Raw genomic sequence first — 22,607 nt, 5'->3', positions numbered from 1 at the left:
TGCCCTCGCATGTCTGAGTGACAAGAAACGCACCAACGGGCTGAATGGCACGGCGCCGCTGCCTGGCGCCAGCCCCCCCCCCCCCCCCCCCCCCGATTGCATGCCGCAGAACAAGGCATGGACCGATTAGCGCCGGGCGGAATTTAACCAATGACTGCATGGACATTCCCGTGGGGGGTGGCGGGGGGGAGGGGTGGCATTGTGTGCCGTACAGAGGACTCGGACGATTCAGTTGCCCCATGTATTTCAAGCGTTGAGGCCCACTTCAGAGCGTGATGCAATATTAGCCAATGTTCCAGGTAATCGCGCCATATCGTGCATGCATACCTGACAGCTGCCACCATTGTAAATGCATGCAAATATCGAATGTGTCACGACTGTCAATGCATGCAAATGTGCCACGCTCGTGAATGCTATAGACTGCTGAAATGAATGCGGAGGGCCATACAGGCTACACTGAGCATTGAGTGCGTTGTTCGACGATGGATTCAGCGTAGCTTGAGGGGGGGGGGGGGGGGGAGGCGGCGGGAACGCTACGCAGCAATGACAGGGGCACTGAATTGTTTAGGGGGCTTGGGGAGAGAGAGTCGTGCACCATTCCTGACAAACTGCCAACGGTCTAAGCTGCGGCGGCAAGCAAGACTTGGCATCCAGAGACTGCAAAAGACAAATTAATTGAGCCGACAAATCCGTGCGCGATGCGCCACTGTAATTAAGTGAGAATTTCTGCCACTGAGCATGCATTTGCCACGCCAGGTTTTTGAAACAACTCACCCGATGTCGTGCCAGCTAGAGCAGTTACCTCAAGGAGGCACAAAACGGCCGCTGCCCTCAACTCCGCTCAGTAAAAACATTTATGTTACAGCATGTGACACGAACCCTTACAATGTACACGGCCCCCGGGTGTGTAATAGTGCATGACGATCATGACGATAGGGACAGTTTTGGCCTACGCCAGCAGTCGGGCCGATTACGCGTGTGTGCAATACTGTAATGACGAGTGAAACACGCCAGCGCCCCGGGCGCAGCGCGTCACCGGAGATGCGCGCGCGCTGGCTGCAAAAACCAGCCGTTACGCCAGTATGCGCTCGCACGCTCGTCAGTAATGTTTGTGTGCGTGTGCGCGCGACAGGCGGTCGGATACAGTCTCGGCGCAGCGCCGCGGGGAGAAAGTGAGTCGCGTTGTCAGCTGGCGCAGCCGCCGCGGAGGTGACGGCCATGTGCAACACCCAAGCGGGCGTTTAGGGCCGGCAGCCGTCGCCTGCTGCGGACGCCGTCCGGCCCGCACGGTCGTCGCGGCCGTCACACGCAACGGGGCAGCTGTCCCGGCGCGGGACTCTCCGGGTGAAGACGCTGTCACGAGGACAAGGATGGTCGCCTTCACGCGTCCACGTTGAAAGGAATGGAAAATGGTCAGTTACCCGGCCACCCCCTGGTGGATATCCGCCGCTCTTCCTCCCAAAGCGTCCACTCGACCACCCACCGAAGTGAACATGCATCAGACCAGCTCGCCGCGCGTCCACCGGGCCGTGACCTCTGTCGGGTGTAACGCGGCTGTTCACCTGGCGGTGCGGGCCCAGCCCAGCTCATCAAGCCGCTCCCCGGCCGGGCGTCCCAGCGGCGAGCTCCGCCGGGGCTGGGGAGAGCAGCGTTCAGGCCATCCGACCCCCTTCCAATCAACCCTTCCCCTCCCCCCGCTCGGTATGTCGCGATGGCATCGAGGCCGGCTGGACCGCTCATCCGTCTCCACAGTGCTCGCCGCTCTCGTGCCTTGCCGTACGACCGGCCAGGATTGTACCGTGACTCGAGCGTACGCAATTATGTAATTCATGCGGGAAAGATGGTATCTGGGCTTGTTGATGTCGACTGCGGCCCGGCTGGGCGAGGTCAGCCGCACGGTCTGTCGCCCTCCCTTTGGCGTGACTGTTTCTTGGAATGTACAAGGAGCACGTTTACTTCGTAAGTCGTCATCAACTATTCATTGGCGCGTGTGAAGGGCAAGTTTACTTAGCAAACGCTATTCAGCGCGCCCAAAGGTCACGTCCAATGCGGCATCGTAAAAATACCTCGGCTGATGCCAGTGGACGCAAGGATGGTGTGAACGTATGAATATTACATCTCCTTACAGCACTCATAAAATCATACTCTTTACGCCATATCAGACATCTGACCATGTTCTTCTTCAAAACGCCGACAATCACACTCCTCACACCGCACCAGGCATCTGACCACACTCTTCCTCAAAACGCCGACGTAAGCTGCATATTGCAGAATTAAATTATGCAATTGCATCGATCCGGTAAAACGCGTTATTCCGGGTCTTTTGAACCCCTCGTAGTCGCTGCAAGTTGGCTGTGGTCCGGTCTGGGTTCTTTTGGTCCGTTGGCTGACCCGGATCACTTACGCAAGCCCGGGCCAATCAGTGGCCAGCGCTGGTGTGAGTAGCTGCTAGACATCCCAGGCCGTCCTGGATCATCCGGGGTCGCAGTTGGTCGCCCAGTATCATCCGGGGTCACAGTCGGTTGCTAAGGATCATGCAGGGTCATTTTGAGTCGTTTCGGAGCATTTGCAAACAATTTCGGGTCGGGTCGGATCGGGCTGGGCCGGGCCGGGTCGGGTCACGTCACGTCGGGTCGGGTCGGGTCGGGTCGGGTCCCTGACGGGGTCGCCTGAGGTCCGGCCGTAATTCCGGCACTTAGCCGCTGCCGGCGCGGCGCGTCTCGTGACGACAGGCCGTCAGAACGCAAATTAATTGCACGTCGTTACCCCGGTCTGCGTTAGTTGCTCAAACGCAGTAATCGGCGACCACTAAATCCGTCCGGTCGACGCGTATTTGTGTGACGCATGGACGGCGCGAACGGCAGGGGCGGCGCGCTTTGCGTGAGCGAATAAGCCGACTGAGTCGGCCGCCACGTCTACCCCACGACGGGCTGGGTTGGTCGAAGGCAGCGCCTTTTGCATGGGTAATGTCTGTGTTAGTAAATTATGCGCGCTCTGCGCCCTGCCGTGGGTTTTTACAGACAGCAGTCGACAGTGCAGACTCAGCTTAGATGATTATGTTCCCTAGTTAATGGCTGCACATTGAATATGCAATGATTTAATGTACATTTCACAAACTACATTATTCATCGCCACACCAGGCACCAGACAATGAATCCTGAATAGCTCAAGGGTCATTTTACGCTTACCCGTATACTATCGATCCCGTGTTGGTTTGTGAAAAACATAGACAGCCAACCTTACAAAGCACTTAGCTTAATCATCAGCGTCGGTCGGCACACGGTGGGAGCGTGACAAACAGCTGATGTCATAGAAACGGTCCCCTGACTTTCCGCCAACGTCGCCAGAAAGTCGGGGCCCATTTAGAGGCATTACTTCCGCGATGTTCGCTTAACTTTACATGATAAATTATATACAAGAACTAAAGTTTGCTTCTTGATAACCCGCTGAATTGCAACATTTCGCCGCCGGTTTAGTGGGAAGCTTACAATTCACCGCAGTTGGACCGTTAGAAGTTTCCGCGAGTCCATTCGACAGCCCTGTCCGCCCGGGATTCCGAGCGAGCGCATCTTTATGAAAAGAACCATCCCATTGTACTGAAGGTACTAAAGAAAAATGAGCCATTACTTACAGCGGATGGTAAAAGCTTACAGCGAAACTGCAGGCAACAAGCAAGTATAAATCGATACAAGTCGGCGCCATCTACCGAGGCGATTGCGTCATAATCCCGTCATTGCATTAAGCCGTCTGACAGTGGCCAGAAGACTCAAGTCGCCTCTCTAGCTGCAAATAAGACACCTTCAAAAGGATTGCTCTGCCCACGAGCGACATAACTCAGCCAGGAGGCGCGGCCGAGTGCAGTGACTTGCCTGTCCAGTCGATAGAACATGGGGTGGTGCTGAGCCGGCTGGTGATTGTGATGTTGGTACCCCACTGACGTCATCGTGTCCACCGTTGACGTCATGGGCGCTGACATCTGAAAAACGGACGGATGTGACTGGCGGCAGGTACTGTTTCATGCCGCGTGATCAGGAGAATGCAGCTGTTGGAATGCCCGCCTCCAGGGCGTTGTGGATCGATCTGTGGCAGCATTCGGGGCGGAGAACGCCGTACTTTTCGGCGTCCTGAGTCTAAGCTTTGTTTGACGAGCTAGAACTCGACTCCAACAACAACTCAACAGAAAACAAACTTCGCCGCGCCGCAGAAATCCCCACACTCGGTAACAATTTCGACGTCTCAACAGCTGGCGAAACCGGATCGATCCGCGTCTGGGCCTCCTCGCCGACAGGACCCCTCAGCGGAGCCAAAGGACCGCTGCTACAGGAGGGCGCCGCAGGAGGACTCTCAGGAGCCTTGCTACCGGAGCGCGCCGCGGGGGGGGGCCTCCTCAGGAGAGTTGCCTCAGCAGCGCGCCGTGGGAGGGCTCCACAGGAGCGTTGCTACAGGAGTGCACCGCGGGAGGCCTCCCCAGAACCGTGGAGGGCCGCGCCAGAGCCATCGAGTGGGGAGCCGAAGCGTCCCCGCGCCGCTGTCGCCTGCTATAGTATTCATTGTCCGGGCGGGCACCTTCGCGGACCGGGACGCGTCGACCGGCTCAATCCGTTACAAATCATGATAACTTTGGTCATTTAGCCAGAGAGTTGTGAAGTTGAAGCGGCCGGTTGGCCTAGCGCCGCGCATCGTTGCCGTCGGGAGCCACGGCGTCGGAAGCGACGGCACTGACGCGGCGCCCGTCGGGCTGGCAGGGGTGCCCTATCGCGGTCGGTCCTCATCAAGCATAAGGCCCGGGATGAACCCACATCTGCCACACATCTGCAAAATGTATGCAGTAAAAGGCGCGGCATTCCATTCCAGTGTATCAAAAGTGCAGTGCCTTGTTCAGTCCACCAACAAAGACGACTGTGACTGGAGTCGGAACTAGCTAAGCTCCCGTATGGATGCTTGCGATTGACTGAAATTAGGCCCGTAGTTCTTATATGCGATCAGCAAGCGGTGGGCAAATGATCACTGACCGTGGCGGAAGGACTTAGTCATAACTGTGGATTCGTTCGTCCAAGCAACAAATGAAGTGATTTTCCTGGAGTTCTTGCCAGAACAAAGGTTACATGTCCGTTGATACAGGAAAAGTCACATTCCGTAAGCAGCCACTCCTTCCCGGCGAATCAAATGTTTATGGATGGTTTGAGTTGTTCAACATCCTGATCTGACTGGCATACGGGAATGCGGTGACACGGCCTTAGCAGTCCGACAAATTACCCAAAATTACCGCATATATCGTCAAAGAGAAAGATGAAAGATCTTACACCAGACTCCAGAGCAAACATAGGGATTGATCAAAGCTCCAGCACTCAGCCTCCGCTGCAAACAAAGAATGAACCCAACACCGCCCGCATCCTGCTTCCTTCGAAACCGGGAAAGATAATCCCAACTCCGCTCTTTATCTACATCCCTCGACCGAGATAAGCCCATGTCCGGGCACTCAGTTTTCGCAGCAGAACACGCCGTGGCGACACTGCCCGAGCGCTTGCCGCGCGCGGCACACGCTACCACATCAAGGCGCCACTTTCACGGCGGAATGGCGGCAGCGACAGTGTCCGCCACCGATCGCCCGCATGGGGAGGCATCCGTGCGGACGTCGCCGAGGGGGTCACTGGATCGGATCCGGAGGCACGACGTCTGCACGGGGAGGCACCCGTGCGGACGTCGCCGAGGAGGTCACCGGATCGGATCCCGAGACACGACGCCCGCACGAGAAGGCGTCAGTGCGGACGTCGCCGAGGTCACCGGATCGGATCCGGGGCACGACGTTCGCACGGGGAGGCACCCAAAGCCGCCGTCGCTGTGGAGGTCACCGGATCGGATCCGGAGGCGACCGTTCGATGCAGCAGCATGCCCTCTGAGGTCAAGGACGCCGCTCGGCCGCCAGGGCAGCGGCCGAGCGGACGGTGCTCACCCCGAGGACGACGGGCTAACCGGCCACAGTTCGAACGCACGGACGCGGGATGTTCTGGCGCGCCGGGACGCTGCAGGAGAGACAGGCCGGAACGTTTCCCCGGAGGGTTGGAGCGGGTTAAAACATGTCTCAGTAACCGGAGGCGGGTCAGACCACCGTCCCGGTGAACTGAAACAGTCCAGGGCGTTGTCCCAGTGAACTAGGACGGGTCGGGGCATTGACCCGTGAACTGGGAAACGACAACGCTGTCCAAGTGAACCGGGACGAGACTGAGCATTGTCCCGGAAAACTAGGGCAGATCTTGAGGCATTTGGCACCGCAGTCCAACGTGAACAGTGCTTCAGTGAACTGGGTTGATTGCAGGCATGACCTGCTAGAGCAACAGCGTGAGCAACAACACCGTTGCTCTAGTACACTGAGGCAGTTAACTGCCAGTTCAATCGGGCTCCACAGTCGAATTCAAGGCGTCATCATTATGGGAACAAAAATGCGGACCACGCAAACCAGCACAGCTATACACGCTAGCTGCCGATTGACGGCAAAACGAAACACCACATCGTGGACTGTAGCATCGTTGCCGTAGCGAATCGGAAGCAGCTGGATGCAATCCGGAAAGGGCTCAACAGTAACTCCCACCGTCAATTCGGGAAAGGCACTCTTTAAATACCAACATGGCGTCGAATTCCAGGGACTAGGTCACTGTTTCAACAATGATAATAATGTTGGTTGGAGGTTCACGTCCAACAAACAGCCAGGGTTATTACATTCATGCACACCCCGGTCGGTTGACAAAGCAGAAACATCCATGAGTGAGACGAACGCCGACCTATACCTCTGGCTTCTCCGATTGGGCTTAGGTCGACCCATGCCTCTGGCGCCTCCTATTGGCTCAGGTCGACCTGTGTCTATGGCGCCTCTGATTAGGCTCAGGTCGACCTGTGCCTCTGGTGCCTCCGATTGGGCTCAGGTCGACCTGTGCCTCTGGCGCCTCCGATTCGCTCTGGTCGCACAAACGCCAAGTGGAGCCCAAACCCCGGCGGAGTGCGACATGGAAAAGAAGGCACGCCGGCATACTGGCAGCAGCGGTCGAACGACACGGCAATCTGTAGAAGGCACGCTGGCATACCGGCAGCAGCGGTCGAACGACGCGGTAATCTGTAGAAGGCACGCCGGCATACCGGCAGCAGCGGTCGAGCGACACGGCATTCTGTAGAAGGCACGCTGGCATACCGGCAGCAGCGGTCGAGCGACACGGCAATCTGTACAAGGCAGCCGGCATACCGGCAGCAGCGGTCGAGCGGACACGGCAATCTGTAGAAGGCACGCCGGCATACCGCAGCAGCGGTCGAGGCGACACGGCAATCTCTAGAAGGCACGCCGGCATACCGCAGCAGCCGTCGAGCGACACGGCAATCTCTAGAAGGCACGCCGGCATACCGGCAGCAGCCGTCGAGCGGTACGGCAATCTGTAGAAGGCACGCCGGCATACCGGCAGCAGCCGTCGAGCGGTACGGCAATCTGTAGAAGGCACGCCGGCATACCGGCAGCAGCGGTCGAGCGACACGGCAATCTGTAGAAGGCACGCCGGCAATACCGGCAGCAGCCGTCGAGCGGTACGGCAATCTGTAGAAGGCACGCCGGCATACCGGCAGCAGCGGTCGAGCGACACGGCAATCTGTAGAAGGCACGCCGGCATACCGGCAGCAGCGGTCGAGCGACACGGCAATCTGTAGAAGGCACGCCGGCATACCGGCAGCAGCGTCGAGCGACACGGCAATCTGTAGAAGGCACGCCGGCATACCGGCAGCAGCCGTCGAGCGACACGGCAATCTGTAGAAGGCACGCCGGCATACCGGCAGCAGCGGTCGAGCGACACGGCAATCTGTAGAAGGCACGCCGGCATACCGGCAGCAGCGGTCGAGCGACACGGCAATCTGTAGAAGGCACGCCGGCATACCGGCAGCAGCGGTCGAGCGACACGGCAATCTGTAGAAGGCACGCCGGCATACCGGCAGCAGCCGTCGAGCGACACGGCAATCTGTAGAAGGCACGCCGGCATACCGGCAGCAGCGTCGAGCGACACGGCAATCTGTAGAAGGCACGCCGGCATACCGGCAGCAGCGGTCGAGCGACACGGCAATCTGTAGAAGGCACGCCGGCATACCGGCAGCAGCCGTCGAGCGACACGGCAATCTGTAGAAGGCACGCCGGCATACCGGCAGCAGCCGTCGAGCGACCGGCAATCTGTAGAAGGCACGCCGGCATACCGGCAGCAGCCGTCGAGCGACACGGCAATCTGTAGAAGGCACCGGCATACCGGCAGCAGCCGTCGAGCGACACGGCAATCTGTAGAAGGCACGCCGGCATACCGGCAGCAGCGGTCGAGCGACACGGCAATCTGTAGAAGGCACGCCGGCATACCGGCAGCAGCCGTCGAGCGACACGGCAATCTGTAGAAGGCACGCCGGCATACCGGCAGCAGCGGTCGAGCGACACGGCAATCTGTAGAAGGCACGCCGGCATACCGGCAGCAGCGGTCGAGCGACACGGCATCTGTCGTGCTGAGCTCAGCATGACGTCACGGCGACTGCAGGTGGTCTGGGACTTTTCAACGGTGCTCTTCCGCGGGCGAATTTTCCTGTCTAACTACGCTCTGCAGACGACCCAGCTTTGCGACGGTCGCGCAGGCGGTCTTCACACTGCCCAGCAACTACGACACCAAGCGCAGCAGCGCGTGTAGTGGCGGCGGGTTGGCGGCGCAGCTCGGGGCCTCCCCGCACGGGTAAGCTGGCTTGGCAGAGGCATTGCGCACCCGACGGACCTTCCGATGTGGAACACTATCCAGGAGGGGGGGTTACGACAGGGAGCGGCCGGGATTCCCGTCCGCGGAATGGTCGGGATTCCCACCCACGGATAGTTATGAACACCGGCAGCCGGATCGAGGCACACTGAGGTAAGATCGGCATAATGTTGACATGAGAGCCGGAGCTGTTTTCCGAGCCTTAAGACGATTGGTCCTGAGCTTCTTTTGTTTCCGGTTCATCTCGAGTGACGACGGGAAACACACAGCAGTGACGTCACGAGAGGCCAGCAGTGACGTCACGAGAGGCCGACGTCACGTCGCTCAAAGCAGTCTTCCGTCTGACTTCAAAAGCACTTGAATGCTGCGCAAATGTTTGGCTTCGCTTCACAAGATGCGTTTTTATATGGACTTTTCGCGCCCCCGTTCAATCACGACCGTCCATCGACTACGCCAGCAGACGCATGGTGCGGACGCCGTAATTCGATAGGCGACAACAACCATATAGTGCGAGGAATAAGGACTGCATTTCTGATTCGATAAAATTCCCCTACATCAATGCTAACTGATAAAACTCAAAACAGTCATTAATCGCATACACTCTTATGCCTTAATCACTGCTGAATGCGTGCTAAGATGTGACAAGCCTTAACGCCTCACCAATCCTCCCTGAGTATCTCAGCTGTCCCAATTCTCCCTCAGAATCTCAGCTGTTCCAATCCTCCCCGAGTATCTCAGCTGTCCCAATCCAACCTCGGTATCTCAGCTGTCCCACATCTCAGCTGCCTGAATCCTCCTGAGTATCTCAGCTGGTATCTCAGCTGTCCCAATCCTTCCCGAGTATCTCAGCTGTCCAAATCCTCCCTGAGTATCTCAGCTGTCCCAATCCTTCCCGAGTATCTCAGCTGTCCAAATCCTCCCTGAGTATCTCAGCTGTCCCAATCCTCCCTGAGTATCTCAGCTGTCCCAATCCTCCCTGAGTACCTCAGCTGTCCCAATCCTCCCCGAGTACCTCAGCTGTCCCAATCCTCCCTGAGTACCTCAGCTGTCCCAATCCTCCCTGAGTACCTCAGCTGTCCCAATCCTCCCTGAGTACCTCAGCTGTCCCAATCCTCCCTGAGTACCTCAGCTGTCCCAATCCTCCCTGAGTACCTCAGCTGTCCCAGTCCGACCTCGGCCGACAGAAGCCGGAAGCGGCGCGCCGCGGCGCGACCCCAAACGCGCTCATTACCATAGCGGCGGTTGTGCACGACCCTTGCGACACGACCGGCACCGGCCGGGCCGCCTCTCCCGGTGAAAGGAGCCGTGCACGGTCGGTGCACGCGCACGCACACGCGCAGCACTGCCCGGCACTGTCGTACCCGCAGGACGCACGGCCGCGTCGAAGGCCTGGGCATCGATCTCGGCTCCAGACAAGCCGACGTCGGAGCGAGGTGCAAAGCTGGCAAGCACAGTTCCGGCCGGGTATGCGGCAACCTGCTCACACAGTTCCTGACAGCCCGCTCGGACCGAATGCAAACGGCTGTCATGAACTACTTTTAGAAGAAATTCTTTGAAAATGACCCGAGCTGATGTGCTACAAACATAGTGATTCGCTACTGAGATGCCGAAAAACGGCTTGAATCAATTAGAAATAATTAAACATGCTGGATTGGCATGGCGGGACCGCGCTAACAAAAATATGATCACGGAACACGTTCGCTGGGCATTAAAAATGCATGATGGCTGTTACGTCGCAAATACACATGCCTGCATATGCACGTGCATGCAAGCACGCAATGCATGCTTTATCAACCAGGTACAAAGAGAGCTCTTAAAACCTCATTTTACGTGCAAACTTCTTTCATGCACATATTTATCACTGACATCTAAACAAATAGATGTCGAAATGCGTAACATCTTGCAACTGATTTCAAAATCAACATTCCTGCATGGCGTATGGCACATAACTTGTTGGCGAATGGTCACGGCGTATGACATATAACCTGTTGGCAAATGGTCACGACGTATGACATATAACCTGTTGGCGAATGGTCACAGAGCACAGGCTCTAAATTCAGCCAGCGACACACAACATCTGTAACGTGTTGCTATGATTAAATACGCTGTTTTTAATTTACTGACTTAAAGTAAGCAATACATTGCCAAAGTCTGATCATAAACCATTCAAGGGAGGTACATTCGACGTGTTAGTTTCTGCTATCATATACCTATGTTAAGCGGTTCTTAACAGTAAAAAACCTGGAACTGATACACTTCCTTTTCAGCAAGCTGAAATGCCAACCCTGCTAGCAGATATAACATGTTTATATGCTTATGATAAAGGTTTCTGCACCTAACTGCTAGTGGTGACAATTCAAGTGGCAGCTGCATTCATACGTTCTGAAAATTAGATGGATTCCAAACAATTTTGAAAACCAAACATGAAACTTAAGGGACGAGGTGGTAAAAACGGGATGAAGAACTCCAAAGATCAAAGTTTCTGAATGGGCATGCACTACATGTACTTCTCTCTGGAGTTCTTCATCCCGTTTTTACCACCTTTACCACCGCCTTCCACTTCAAAGGTCGAAGTTTTTGAACGGGCATGCACTATAATGGACTTATCTCTCCTTGAAGCAGAAGGCGCCTTTTAATTGCGAAAATGTAACCAAACGAATGGGCAAACAGCACAACAAACTAAAATCAACAAGAGGATGCAGAGATCAGCAAGAAGGAGGTCAAGAAAAAACAGCCAGGAAAAACTTGCAACCAGAAGTATGTTCAATCCAACATTCAAGGATAACATTAAACGACTTATCATGTACATTCCTGTCTCGGATTACACGCTAATACCTCGTAGGGCCGCCAGCAAAAAGAGACCTTCCAAGAACAGCCATTGTCAGCTCACTAGAAGGGAACGGAATCTTGTTCAAGGACCTCTGGGACGGTAAAAACCTCAAGAAACCCTAATGAATAACAAACGGACAACAGCCATAGCTTCCCGAACTGTTTCCAAACGGGACGACTTTTCAAACGATACATTGCATGAGAGATGCTCAAACGGATAGCCCTTCACCAGCACAATATGTCGCAATGAGGATGGTATCAGATCAAAGACCAATCAACTGTTATTGCAATGGCAGCCAGTCGAGTGGTACCGATCGACCCCAAGCCATGCCATAAGAAACAGCCACCACCGCTCGCCACCACTGGGCTGCCGCCACCCAGAATACGAACAAAATTCGCCCTTCGTAGTTTTCTCTACCGCGCCGCGCGCACTTGGAATGGCCTGATATCGGAAGTAAGACAGCGTCTCGCTCCGCCCTGTTCATAGAGCGGGGTTTCAGGGGATGTGATCCTGCGTTGCTAATTTCCCGCGCCATCTCGGCTTTTTCATCGTGGGTGGAAATCATAATTACTTTTCTCGTATGAGGTTCAAATGCGTCCAGAGTGGCTGAACCATGAACTGCATCCTGCATTATCTTTCATGTGTTGACGTGGTCGCCATAAGACTCATCGAATGGAGGTGCCTGATAAACGCAACTGCATCTGTATCCCAACTGTAGTCAAACACAACCGCCCGACACCGCAGCAAACCGCACTCGGTCCCCTCCCCTCCCCCCCCCCCCCCCACTCAACACACACCCCAGCTCATTTATAACCGGCTGATTAGCTTAGGGTCGCCGTAAAATTTAACAGCCGACAACGCTGCCATGTCTGAGAACAATTATTTGAGCGATGTGCGCGCGGAGCACATCGGGAAAACAGCGGCCGAGTATTGCTCCACAATGGCCCGTCCGAATGAAAACGGACCGATTAACCCCGTTACGAAATAAACGACGCCGGTCGCAGCATATGAATCCCTTCATCCTCGAGAGTAAATAGCGCATTACTTCACGGAGAACTGGGGCGCATCACTCCGTTGTCAGGATATCCTAATCGTCCACCAGCTCCTCACGTTTGCACAACCACCTCCACAAATGGGTGCAAGGATCAGCAGGTCGCTGCACGGTGGCACGTGACCCGACAAAGCCGTTACCACCCAAAGTGAGCTAGGCACTCCGCTCTCGGCCACAGGCGCTAAGCGGACAAGTCACGTGCGTCGGGGACAAAGTAGGGGCAAAATGAGGGCGGGCGGGCGGTGTTTATGCAAATCAAACCAGCAATGAGAACGGAAGTCTTGGACATTGCATCGTTATGCACTGGTCACTTTGCCCGCGCGGTTTTCACATGCCGTCCATCCGCCAGTTCAAAAACGCAACGAGAAGGCAACTCTTGAAGATATGTTTCTGTCATGCAGTAGTAAAATTTCCTCATTTGGCATTTACGTGTCGTCCATGCGCCAGTTCAAAAACAGCACGCCAAAATGAATATGTGATGACGCAGCTGTTCACATTCATACATCTGGATGGACAGACAGACGCATGAGGAACACAGCACCCACCACTCCCTTGGGACCTCGCCGCGTGCCGTCGACCTCACCTCCATGGTGGGGTACATGTTGTTCTGCTGGCCGGCGCCCTCCGACAGCAGCGGCGGCAGGTCAAACTCTTCGTCGCCGAGGCTGGGCGTCTGATACGTCTGCGGGCGAGGACGGCCGTGTCAGCGGGCAGCCGCGGTAGCGCCGGGGGACATTGCCACACACCGGCGCCGCGCGCGCGCGTGCATGATCAATGGACAATGCCCGCCGGCTGGCCCACCCATCGACCGTCGAACGATGACCTCCCATCGTCCGACAGATTCACGGCACGCCGGGCCCAGCGCGTCGGATCCACCGCCGCGCGCCCGCCGCCGCCGCCACCGTCGGCCTGCCCCACTCCCGCCCCAGGGACGGGGCGGGGACGCCCCGGGCGACGTTCTAACCGGCCGCCAATCTGTCGGGCTCGCAGCACGAGCCCGCCCCACCTGTTAGCAAATCCGCCCGCTAATTGCCGATGAGACGGTCTCCGCGGCGCGTATTTGCGGCCAGGGGGCCGTCGCGGCCCGGCGCCTCGGGCGATGGCGGTCACAACTCGGCCGGAGCCGCCTGCCGGGGGCTCCCTCGGGACGACCAGCCGACGCCGCGTCAGCTGAACGGCGCCCGGGGCACCAGAGCGGCCCAATCAGAGCCCAGCCACCGCCCGCTGGACCGAGACGTCGCGGCGCAGGTGCGACGCCGAGGAGGTGAACTTCGGGAGTGTTAGTGATGTCGGCGGTGAACAGGCCAGGTGGCGATGGCACGGCTGTTTGAGTCGCGGGCGTGGGCGGCAGACCGCTGACTGACGGGGTATCTATCACAGGCCGTCGGTTCGCCGGGAGCGAACCGTGGTCACGTCCGGGGTAATCGCCGATCACAAAGGTCAGCTGGCCTGCAGTGCACTGTTCGACCACGCACGCAAAGCACATTCTTCGAGCCGGGTTCGATGTTCAAATATTTTGCCCGCACAGAATTACCTCCTTCAGCCCGAAACGGTACAACCTAACAAAGAAACAGCGGCTGTTCGTTTCTTGGCAGAGAGCATGGGAAAAGAAGCGGGCACAACTATGGTCGTTAAAGCCCGAGCGAGTTGCTGGAATTAACGACACAAAGGCCTCACCAAGGCAGTGTTTTATTGGTGGCATTATCCACGAAGATGACGCACTGGGCGTAAGTAGACCCGAAGGTAAGAAAAACCGTCAATAGGCAGCTTGATGCAACGCACGCAAAAAGAAACTGATGCAGCCGGCAGCGGGAGCCACGCCATGGCTGCGATTGCAGCCAACGGACGCAAAAACAGCCAGTACACGACCAGAGGAAGATATCGCAAAGCACCACGGAGGCTTCAAAAAGGATTCAGGAGTAGTGCATTGGCAGGAGCAGAGTAGCAGACCAGGGTACATGGTGGAAGGCAAACTGACGCATCAGGGTCACTGACTGCATCCAAAGGACGAGCACAGGACTGACTGCGAACTTATCCCAGCGTCGGCACGCACAAATTTCAGCTTTTCAGTCTTTTCGACACTGCAGCTGTTCTGCCAGCAATAGTCACGTGCATGCGCACGTTAGAGACTTTGATTTTCCTATCGTCTTTACTCCATCCCTTCGTATCAGTATTTCAGCCTCAACGGATATCGACTACTAGGTGAACCCTGGTGCCAGCAAAGGAAAGTAAGTCTGACTTATGACTACTAGGTGGACCCTGGTACCAGCACGAGAAAGCAAGTCAAAGATAAGTCAGACTGTGGATCACCCTCTTGCCCCTTGCCTTCCCCAACACACACGCGCATCTACACAAGCGCATCCACGCACGCACGCACGCACGCACGCACCCACACCCACACCCACACCCACACCCACACCCACACCCACACCACACCCACACCCACACCCACACCCACACCCACACCACACCCACACCCACACGCACACGCACACGCACACGCACACGCACACGCACACGCACACGCACACGCACACGCGCACACACCACACACACACACACACACACACACACACACACACCACACACACACACACACACACACACGCACGCACGCACGCACGCACGCACGCACGCACGCACGCACGCACGCACGCATGACTTCCCACGTGGCTGGAAATGGTACGTTTCCGGCGCACCGGCGGCCAGGTACGCCTGCAGTTGAACAAACTGTCAAAAGCACGCTGCGCGGCCGGGGCATGACGAACGAGTAGCACACTTCGCAGAACTGTTGAGAAGACGGAGTCGTCCAGCACAGACCTGCTTAAACCGAGCTGGAACTGCACCTGTTACCTGAAGAAAATGTTTATGTCTCGCAATCGATCACTTCTGGTGATGATGGCGATGTTGCTGATGATGATCACGCTTTGAGGCGCGCAGGCTGGCGAGGTAACACGACGACACCAAAACGTTTACATACAGCGATTCGTTTAGCAGTTCACGGGACAATTATGCTGCGCGCCTGCGCCCTGCTTAATTTACTCACTTCTTAAACACACCAGCGGGGTGGCATTTCATACCTTCTCACCGCGACATCAACAAAGATCAGTTAGGGACGACACAGAAGTAAACAGTTCCGTAGTCGACCCAAAAACCCAGCATGGGAGACATCTTATTGATCTTGCTACGTCATCACGTGTCTCTTTGCTGACGCCACACTGAAGGCGCCTAGGCCAGGGTGGCACGAATAAAGCCCTCCGGCGAGCTCTCAAAGTCAAGACGCCAAACGATTTTACTTACAAAGATATTGCAGGTTAACTTTCCGGGAAGTTTAGCGCCATGTCAAAAGATCAAACTGTCAGAAGTTTCCATGTTCGAGGCAGTATCCTTGTGGAGCATCGGCGAGCATTCCATGAATCAGTGCAAGGATGCAAGCGATTTCGTGTGATGCATTGCAAAAGTTTGATAGCTGAACTCGCTGACATCTGGTAACATTTGCGCAAGAGTGAAACGGCCTGTATCATTCTTATCATATATATATATATATATATATATATATATATATATATATATATATATATATGCATGCATTAGTTAAAGTTGGTAATGTGTCTATTCTGGTTTAAAAATTGTCAGCAAAATAGACGATACATTCTCCAGATGAAACTCTTAAGCATCAAGACATCTGCACCGAAATGAACAAAGAATGAAATCGAAAAACCCCAGTCCATAGAAGAATCCAGCGCAAACTGTGCTCAAAAATAGATCAAACGCAACATACCTGGCAGCGTTTGAATCAGTGGTTGCACAGGTTATGCCTCGTGACAAGCTTGTTTGAAAAACCGTACAACTTATACGGAAAAACGTACTTTGAATTTCAGCGCACGCTTGAACATTTGCATCACGCACAGTACAGTGTTGCTGTATTTTGTAATATCTGGTGGCCAGCGCATCACAGCAATGGATGCCCAGCTCTGGCCGTCCGTTCGCTGCTGCTCTGATGCGATGCTTATGTTTGTGTTAGGGGGGCAGTGCGTCACGACGCCAGCTCAGTTTCTGACTTCTGTTTTACTCAGTGAATTTCCCCACGGAGTCATGGCCGCAGGGGCAACATTTAATATTGCAGTCCAACAAAAGTGCAGGTGTAGCATTTCCATAAATATTGCGGAGCTCCGAGTTTTCGCCAAGTTTGAAATGTTTTGAGAGCCGAGGTGGAAGCCATCTCGGCTGAAGGAGGGAGCGTGACCGGAAAATGGCGCACCTTCCCGGCACAGCGGCGCTCCGTCCGCCACCCAGCACCACTTAGGGGGGTCTCACTGTCGGCAAATCCATCGTGATCACCTCCCGCTGGCTGTAATGGGGACCGCTTCAAGTTAAGGGGGCCTGGGAAACTAATCAAGGTAATGCAGTTGAACTGCAAGGCATTTGAGCCCGCGACGCACAACTGGAAATTGACGCGATATCCATCGGTGAACAACGGATGAAGGTTGCGGGAACCCAACAGCTTTTATCGCCCTGGTAGAACATCATATAATATAAACGTAGGACCTGGGGGCGGAACGCGGGGTCATGACCCTTTCCATTTCCGCGAAACGTATTATGAGCCGTATGTCTATGCACAGAGAATGGACTTCGAAGGACGAGCCTGACCGTCCCACCTGTGATGTTCATTCACCTCTTCCCTTCAGTTCACATGTTCACATGTTCATATGTTCGGCGTGCTGGCGAAAGGGTCCGATGAACCGACAGCATGCTTGGCGGGTCTTAATCGGGGCAGCGGGCGCGGAGGAGCATTCCGCTCCGCAGTGCTGGCACACCAGGACGTTCCGGACCACTGGCACCCGCTGGAAATGTCTGAAATTCGGCGCGGCGTTTGATGTGTCATCCGCCACTGAGCTCTGAAAACCACGCCAGAACGCTGCGCCAAACCGGCCAGAATCAGGCCCGCCCACCCGGCGGAGCCGCCCCCCCCCCCCCCATCCATCCCGCACACAAACTGGGCAGCTCAGCAGACTCGACAGAAACTTATCGAAATCACGTTACACGGCCTCGAGCGGCCTCTTCACGATTTCTGCGTCGATTCAGTCGCCGGGCGCCGGCCCAATGGGATGTCAATAGACGTCGTCGAGGAGAGCCCACGGAGCTAACAGGGCATAACCGCGGCGACTCTGAATCAGCGCAGCATCGGACCAGGAGCAGTACGAGGAGGCAGACCCCGGCAAGACCGGGAGTCTCGCCGGTCGCGGTCATGCCCTAGCCTCCTCAGTGGTCCCCTTCTCCGTCTGGTCTTCTGCCCGTGCCTGGGGGGTCTTCTGCCCGTGCCTAGGGATGGCCTCCACCCACCTGGTCTTCTGCCAGTGACTAGGGATAGCCTCTACCCGTCTGGTCTCCTGCTCGTGCCTGGGGATAGCCTCTGCCCCTCACGGGGTCTTCTGCCCGTGACTAGGGATAGCCTCTACCCCTCTGGTCTTCTGCCCGTGCCTAGGGATGGCCTCCACCCACCTGGTCTTCTGCCAGTGACTAGGGATAGCCTCTTCCCGTCTGGTCTTCTGCTCGTGCCTGGGGATAGCCTCTGCCCCTCACGGGGTCTTCTGCCCGTGACTAGGGATAGCCTCTACCCCTCTGGTCTTCTGCCCGTGACTAGGGATAGCCTCTACCCGTCTGGTCTTCTGCTCGTGCCTGGGGATAGCCTCTGCCCCTCACGGGGTCTTCTGCCCGTGATTAGGGATAGCCTCTACCCGTCTGGTCTTCTGCCCGTGACTAGGGATAGCCTCTACCCGTCTGGTCTTCTGCTCGTGCCTGGGGATAGCCTCTGCCCCTCACGGAGTCTTCTGCCCGTGATTAGGGATAGCCTCTACCCGTCTGGTCTTCTGCCCGTGCCTAGGGATAGCCTCCGCCCGTCTGGTGCTCTGTCTGTGCCTAGTGATGGCCTCCACCTCGTCTGATCTTTTGGCCGCACTTGTCTTGTGTTGCCCTCTCCATGCACGTCGATGTCCGTGCAGACGGTGATGTAACGCCACGCCCGCAGCGCTGTAGTGAATGGAGATGGAGCAGTCACGAATACAATGCTCTCGAGGGCGCAGCTACAAGTTCGGCGGGGAGCATCTGCGCTGATTTGTCGCTGATTCACTCCCGGAAGTTGCGCGCTCGCCAGGACATCGGTTCGTCGCGGGAGCCGACGTCAGCCGGTCGCGGAAGTCCAAAAACGGCCTCGGAACGGCCGGGCCGCGCGCCCCCGCTGCATACGGCGCAGCACAGCGGACGCGGTCACTCTCAACTGACTGCTTGGCCGGGCCACCAAAGGGAAAGGAATAGGCCCGATGAAACACCGGCGGATTACCATAGCATGTTGGAACCTGACACGATAGCCGTAACGGGTCCAAAACTGGAGAGCCGTGAGCCGAGCAACCGAGTGGGTAGGACCCCTTAAACGGGATTATCCGGACATTATTAATTCATGCGCTCACACTGGCTGGCAAATGACAATTCAGGCTACCGGCCAGAATGATACCACTCGTGTAGAGCACATTTAGAAGTTACATCGTCATTTGAAAGCAGGGAAATGCGACAGGAATTCGGTCTAAATTCAACTCCAGCAAATTACACTGAATGAGACTTAGTCATCACAAATGCGCATATTCCGGAGCGGACGGCGTCGTTAAAAACACGCGAAGCGTCAAACAGCGAGGAAAGGACAGCAATAAAAAACGTCGAAAACAAAAGGCGCTTCAGTTTAGCAGCTGCCAGAAAGATGGCAGAATGCTCGGGCGTGTTTTGATCCAGCTGGCTAATATAGCCGACAATCTCGGCGATACGACCCCTCACAGTCGGATCGGGGGCCCCGCCCGCTGGGTCGGCCCGTGATGGCGGGTTGTGTGCTCTCTTGACCTCCGGCGCCGCGGCCGTGCCTGATTTATTACAGGCTGCGATGCACGGGCACGCTTACAACGGTCTATTACGCGTCGATAACAAGGCATGCAACAAACAGCGCCGATGGCGCAACAGGAGGATGTGGCCCGGGTCACACTGACGGCTTCAGCTGAGGACAAACCAAGATGGCGCTCGCGGGTGACGGACAATCAAGGAAATGTGGCGTCATGCCACACAGCCGATCGGCGATAAATGGTGGGACAGTTGGTCCCTATCTCCTCCCTTCTGTTGTCACCGGCGTGGCGGTGAGCCGGGGCGACCAGCTGCGGGGGCCTTCTATCATGCCCCGCTTTCCGGTAGTCATTTACTAAGCCCGGGGGGCGGCGGCATGTAACGACACTAGCAGTCATCGAATGGCCCTAGGCGGCTGCATGCTGTCAGAAGGACGAGTCTCCGGAGAACAAGACACCGTCGAAACGACTCCGTCCAACGTTTGAGCGAAATAAAGCGGTTAAGACGGAAAATGAGAGGTTCTAGAGGGCGACAACCCAGTCAAAAATTGCATTGGCGAGTGCCACTGAAAGGTGAATTTGATTAATCAGCATTGGCGAGCGCTGCCTGGCCACTGGCTGTGCGCGGGCGAGGCGCGTCCGGGGGCTCGTTTACCTGCTCGGACATGCGGCACTCTTGGTCCAGCGGGATGTTCAGCGACAGGTCGAACGAATCAGGCGTCTGAAAAAAAAAAACAATACGCTTCCGTCAGCAGCCGCTAGGCTCCACAGGATTGGGCAATGAGAGCGGAGTGAACTTCATCCATTATTCAACGAGCAAATTTACAGCCGCTCTAAATCACCGCATTTCCATTACATGCAACTCGCTTGTGATTCGTTAAAGCCCAGTTCTGGTTTGGATTATGTGTAGCATAATGAAGCGTCTCTTTGCTCTGCGTGAGACAAAACGAGACGTCACCCTCACACAGCCTGCTGTCTGTTGTTAGTGACGGTGGCAGCTATGACCCAAATCTTTCACCTCTAATGGTTATTAGCGCAGCCTCCCAGCCCACGATGATTGGTCAGCTGCCGCCGACAATCGCCACGTCAGCCGCGTCCGAGCAGAGCTCCGCGTGTCGTACCGGCGGCCGCACGTCCCACCGGTACCGCGCCACACGCCGCACGCGTTCCACGTGGACGACAGGTGCACGGCTGCCGTGATAGGACGGCCGGCTCCCGACTCCGCAGATGGCCACGTCAGAGGATGCGCCGCCTACGAGCCACCGGAGGCTCACGCCGACCGCGATCTGTGCTGGAGACTCATACCGACCGCGATCGGTATTGGAGACTCACACGGACCGCGATCCGTGCTGGAGACTCACACCGAACGCAATATGTGCTGGAGACTCACACGGACCGCGATCCGTGCTGGAGACTCACACCGAACGCGATCTGTGCTGGAGACTCACGCCGACCGCAATCGGCACTGGAGACTCACACGGACCGCGATCCGTGCTGGAGACTTACACCGAACGCGGTCGGTATTGGAGACTCACACCGACCGCGATCTGTGCTGGAGACTCACACCGACCGCGATCGGCAATGGAGACTCACACCGACTGCGACGGGCACTGGAAACTCACACGGACCGCGATCCGTGCTGGAGACTCACACCGAACGCGATCCATCACCGCTCAAAGCGCCGCGTCGAAATCACGCGAATCACGGCGTGAAATCAAATCAGCATGTGATTTGGATTCCAGCCGAGTGCGACTCAAAAGGAAGGCTTTTACACAAATTAGACCGGTCGCAGCCGACGTGGAAGATTATGCGTACGCACTTTCTGCAACGCGACATATGATGGGTTATTCTGAGTCGTGGAGACACGAGGACATTCGGATCGAACGTTGGTAGGAAATCAGGGTTAACACTTAAGCTGCTTTCTTGTCAAACACTTTGTATCTTGCTATTCGATTATTTGGCAAAAGGACAAATTTAACGCTTTAAAGCGTCGCAGCGAGACGACATCCGGTTTAGGTGCGAGGTGATTACATGAGATCAGCTGCAGGTGGCGACGATGGATTAGGGAGGGGAGAGGCAAGACGACATCGCCTCACTCTATGAAAAAACTGATATCGATCATACAGTGCTGTAATGAGAGGAACTGTAGAACCGCTCGCCCGCTTTGCTACGGGATTCACTGCCACTAGCTTCACGTATGTCCGTGCGGATTTCTCATATCTGGAAGGCGCTGCAACGCTGCTGGTTTTGGCGCTACAACAGCAAGTCTAACAGCTGGAAAACAGCGACATAGACAGGACCGACACAAAGAAAAGCCCAGACGGGCACGACGGGAATGTGCACTTAGTCACAATGCAATCCCCGATTTACGACGTCACTTTCAGTAGATCGGAAGAAATGTAGGGGATCAGAATTTACCACCGTACAATGGCTGCATAAAACGCACAAAAAATGAACGAGGGGAGGGACGGAGAGATAAAAAGAATAACGAAACAGACAGAAAAGAGGGAGGCGAACAGAGATGCCCGACGACTGAGGAGGGGAGAAAGCGCTCCGAACATTCTGGACAAGCGTTCTCCGCGATGAAATGTTTTTCCAATAAAATAAACGACAGCATTCGGCCTGGAATGGACAATAAGCTCGCAACGCCTTCCATACAAACGTCGACAAATACGGCCGTCCGACTACCGGCAAGCACGCAGACCGTGTGCGGCGCCGCGCTGATTCGGACAGCTCTGAGCGATGCACAAAGCGATCGGGCTGACAAGCGAAACTAAGCGAAACCATCGCTGAATGTATTTGGCCGCCTAATGGAGGAGCGACGATAAACCGACTGGACGGCTGCTCCAATGCAGTCGCGTGGCTCTTCCACGCGTGTTATCCGCCCGAAACAAGCGGACTTAACGGCAAACATGCAGTGAGGTTCCGCCACTACAGTAACGCACGGATAATGACTCGCGGCTGAATGAGAAAGACGGACAATGGAATCTGAAAGACAATTGACGTGACGTCAGTTATCACTGCAGCGCATTAATCACGAATAACAGCCATAAAGGCCCGCACAGCAGCGGTAAAACACTCGCGCGGCAGCC

The 22,607-nt window shown here is 55.9% G+C and overlaps 1 protein-coding gene across 1 annotated transcript in view; it reads right to left on the bottom strand.

Moving 5' to 3' along the window:
* LOC119107029 (TOX high mobility group box family member 3) overlaps positions 1 to 22,607 on the bottom strand; it is a gene marked incomplete at its 3' end in the record, with an annotated part of 61,752 nt that overhangs the window by 19,708 nt on the left and 19,437 nt on the right. The window contains exons 2-4 of the mRNA XM_037230382.1: positions 20,171 to 20,236; positions 13,218 to 13,316; positions 3,870 to 3,976 (exon numbers count right to left, since the gene is read on the bottom strand). Coding sequence (XP_037086277.1) covers positions 3,870 to 3,976; positions 13,218 to 13,316; positions 20,171 to 20,236 — 272 coding nt within the window. The remainder of the gene's footprint in view (positions 1 to 3,869; positions 3,977 to 13,217; positions 13,317 to 20,170; positions 20,237 to 22,607) is intronic.

This window comes from Pollicipes pollicipes, unplaced genomic scaffold (genome assembly GCF_011947565.3).
Source record: "Pollicipes pollicipes isolate AB1234 unplaced genomic scaffold, Ppol_2.1 Scaffold_6629;HRSCAF=7858_pilon_pilon_pilon, whole genome shotgun sequence".
Taxonomy (NCBI): domain Eukaryota; kingdom Metazoa; phylum Arthropoda; class Thecostraca; order Pollicipedomorpha; family Pollicipedidae; genus Pollicipes; species Pollicipes pollicipes.
The sequence above is the reverse complement of the archived record's forward strand: the minus strand, read 5'-3'. Positions and strand labels throughout refer to the sequence as shown.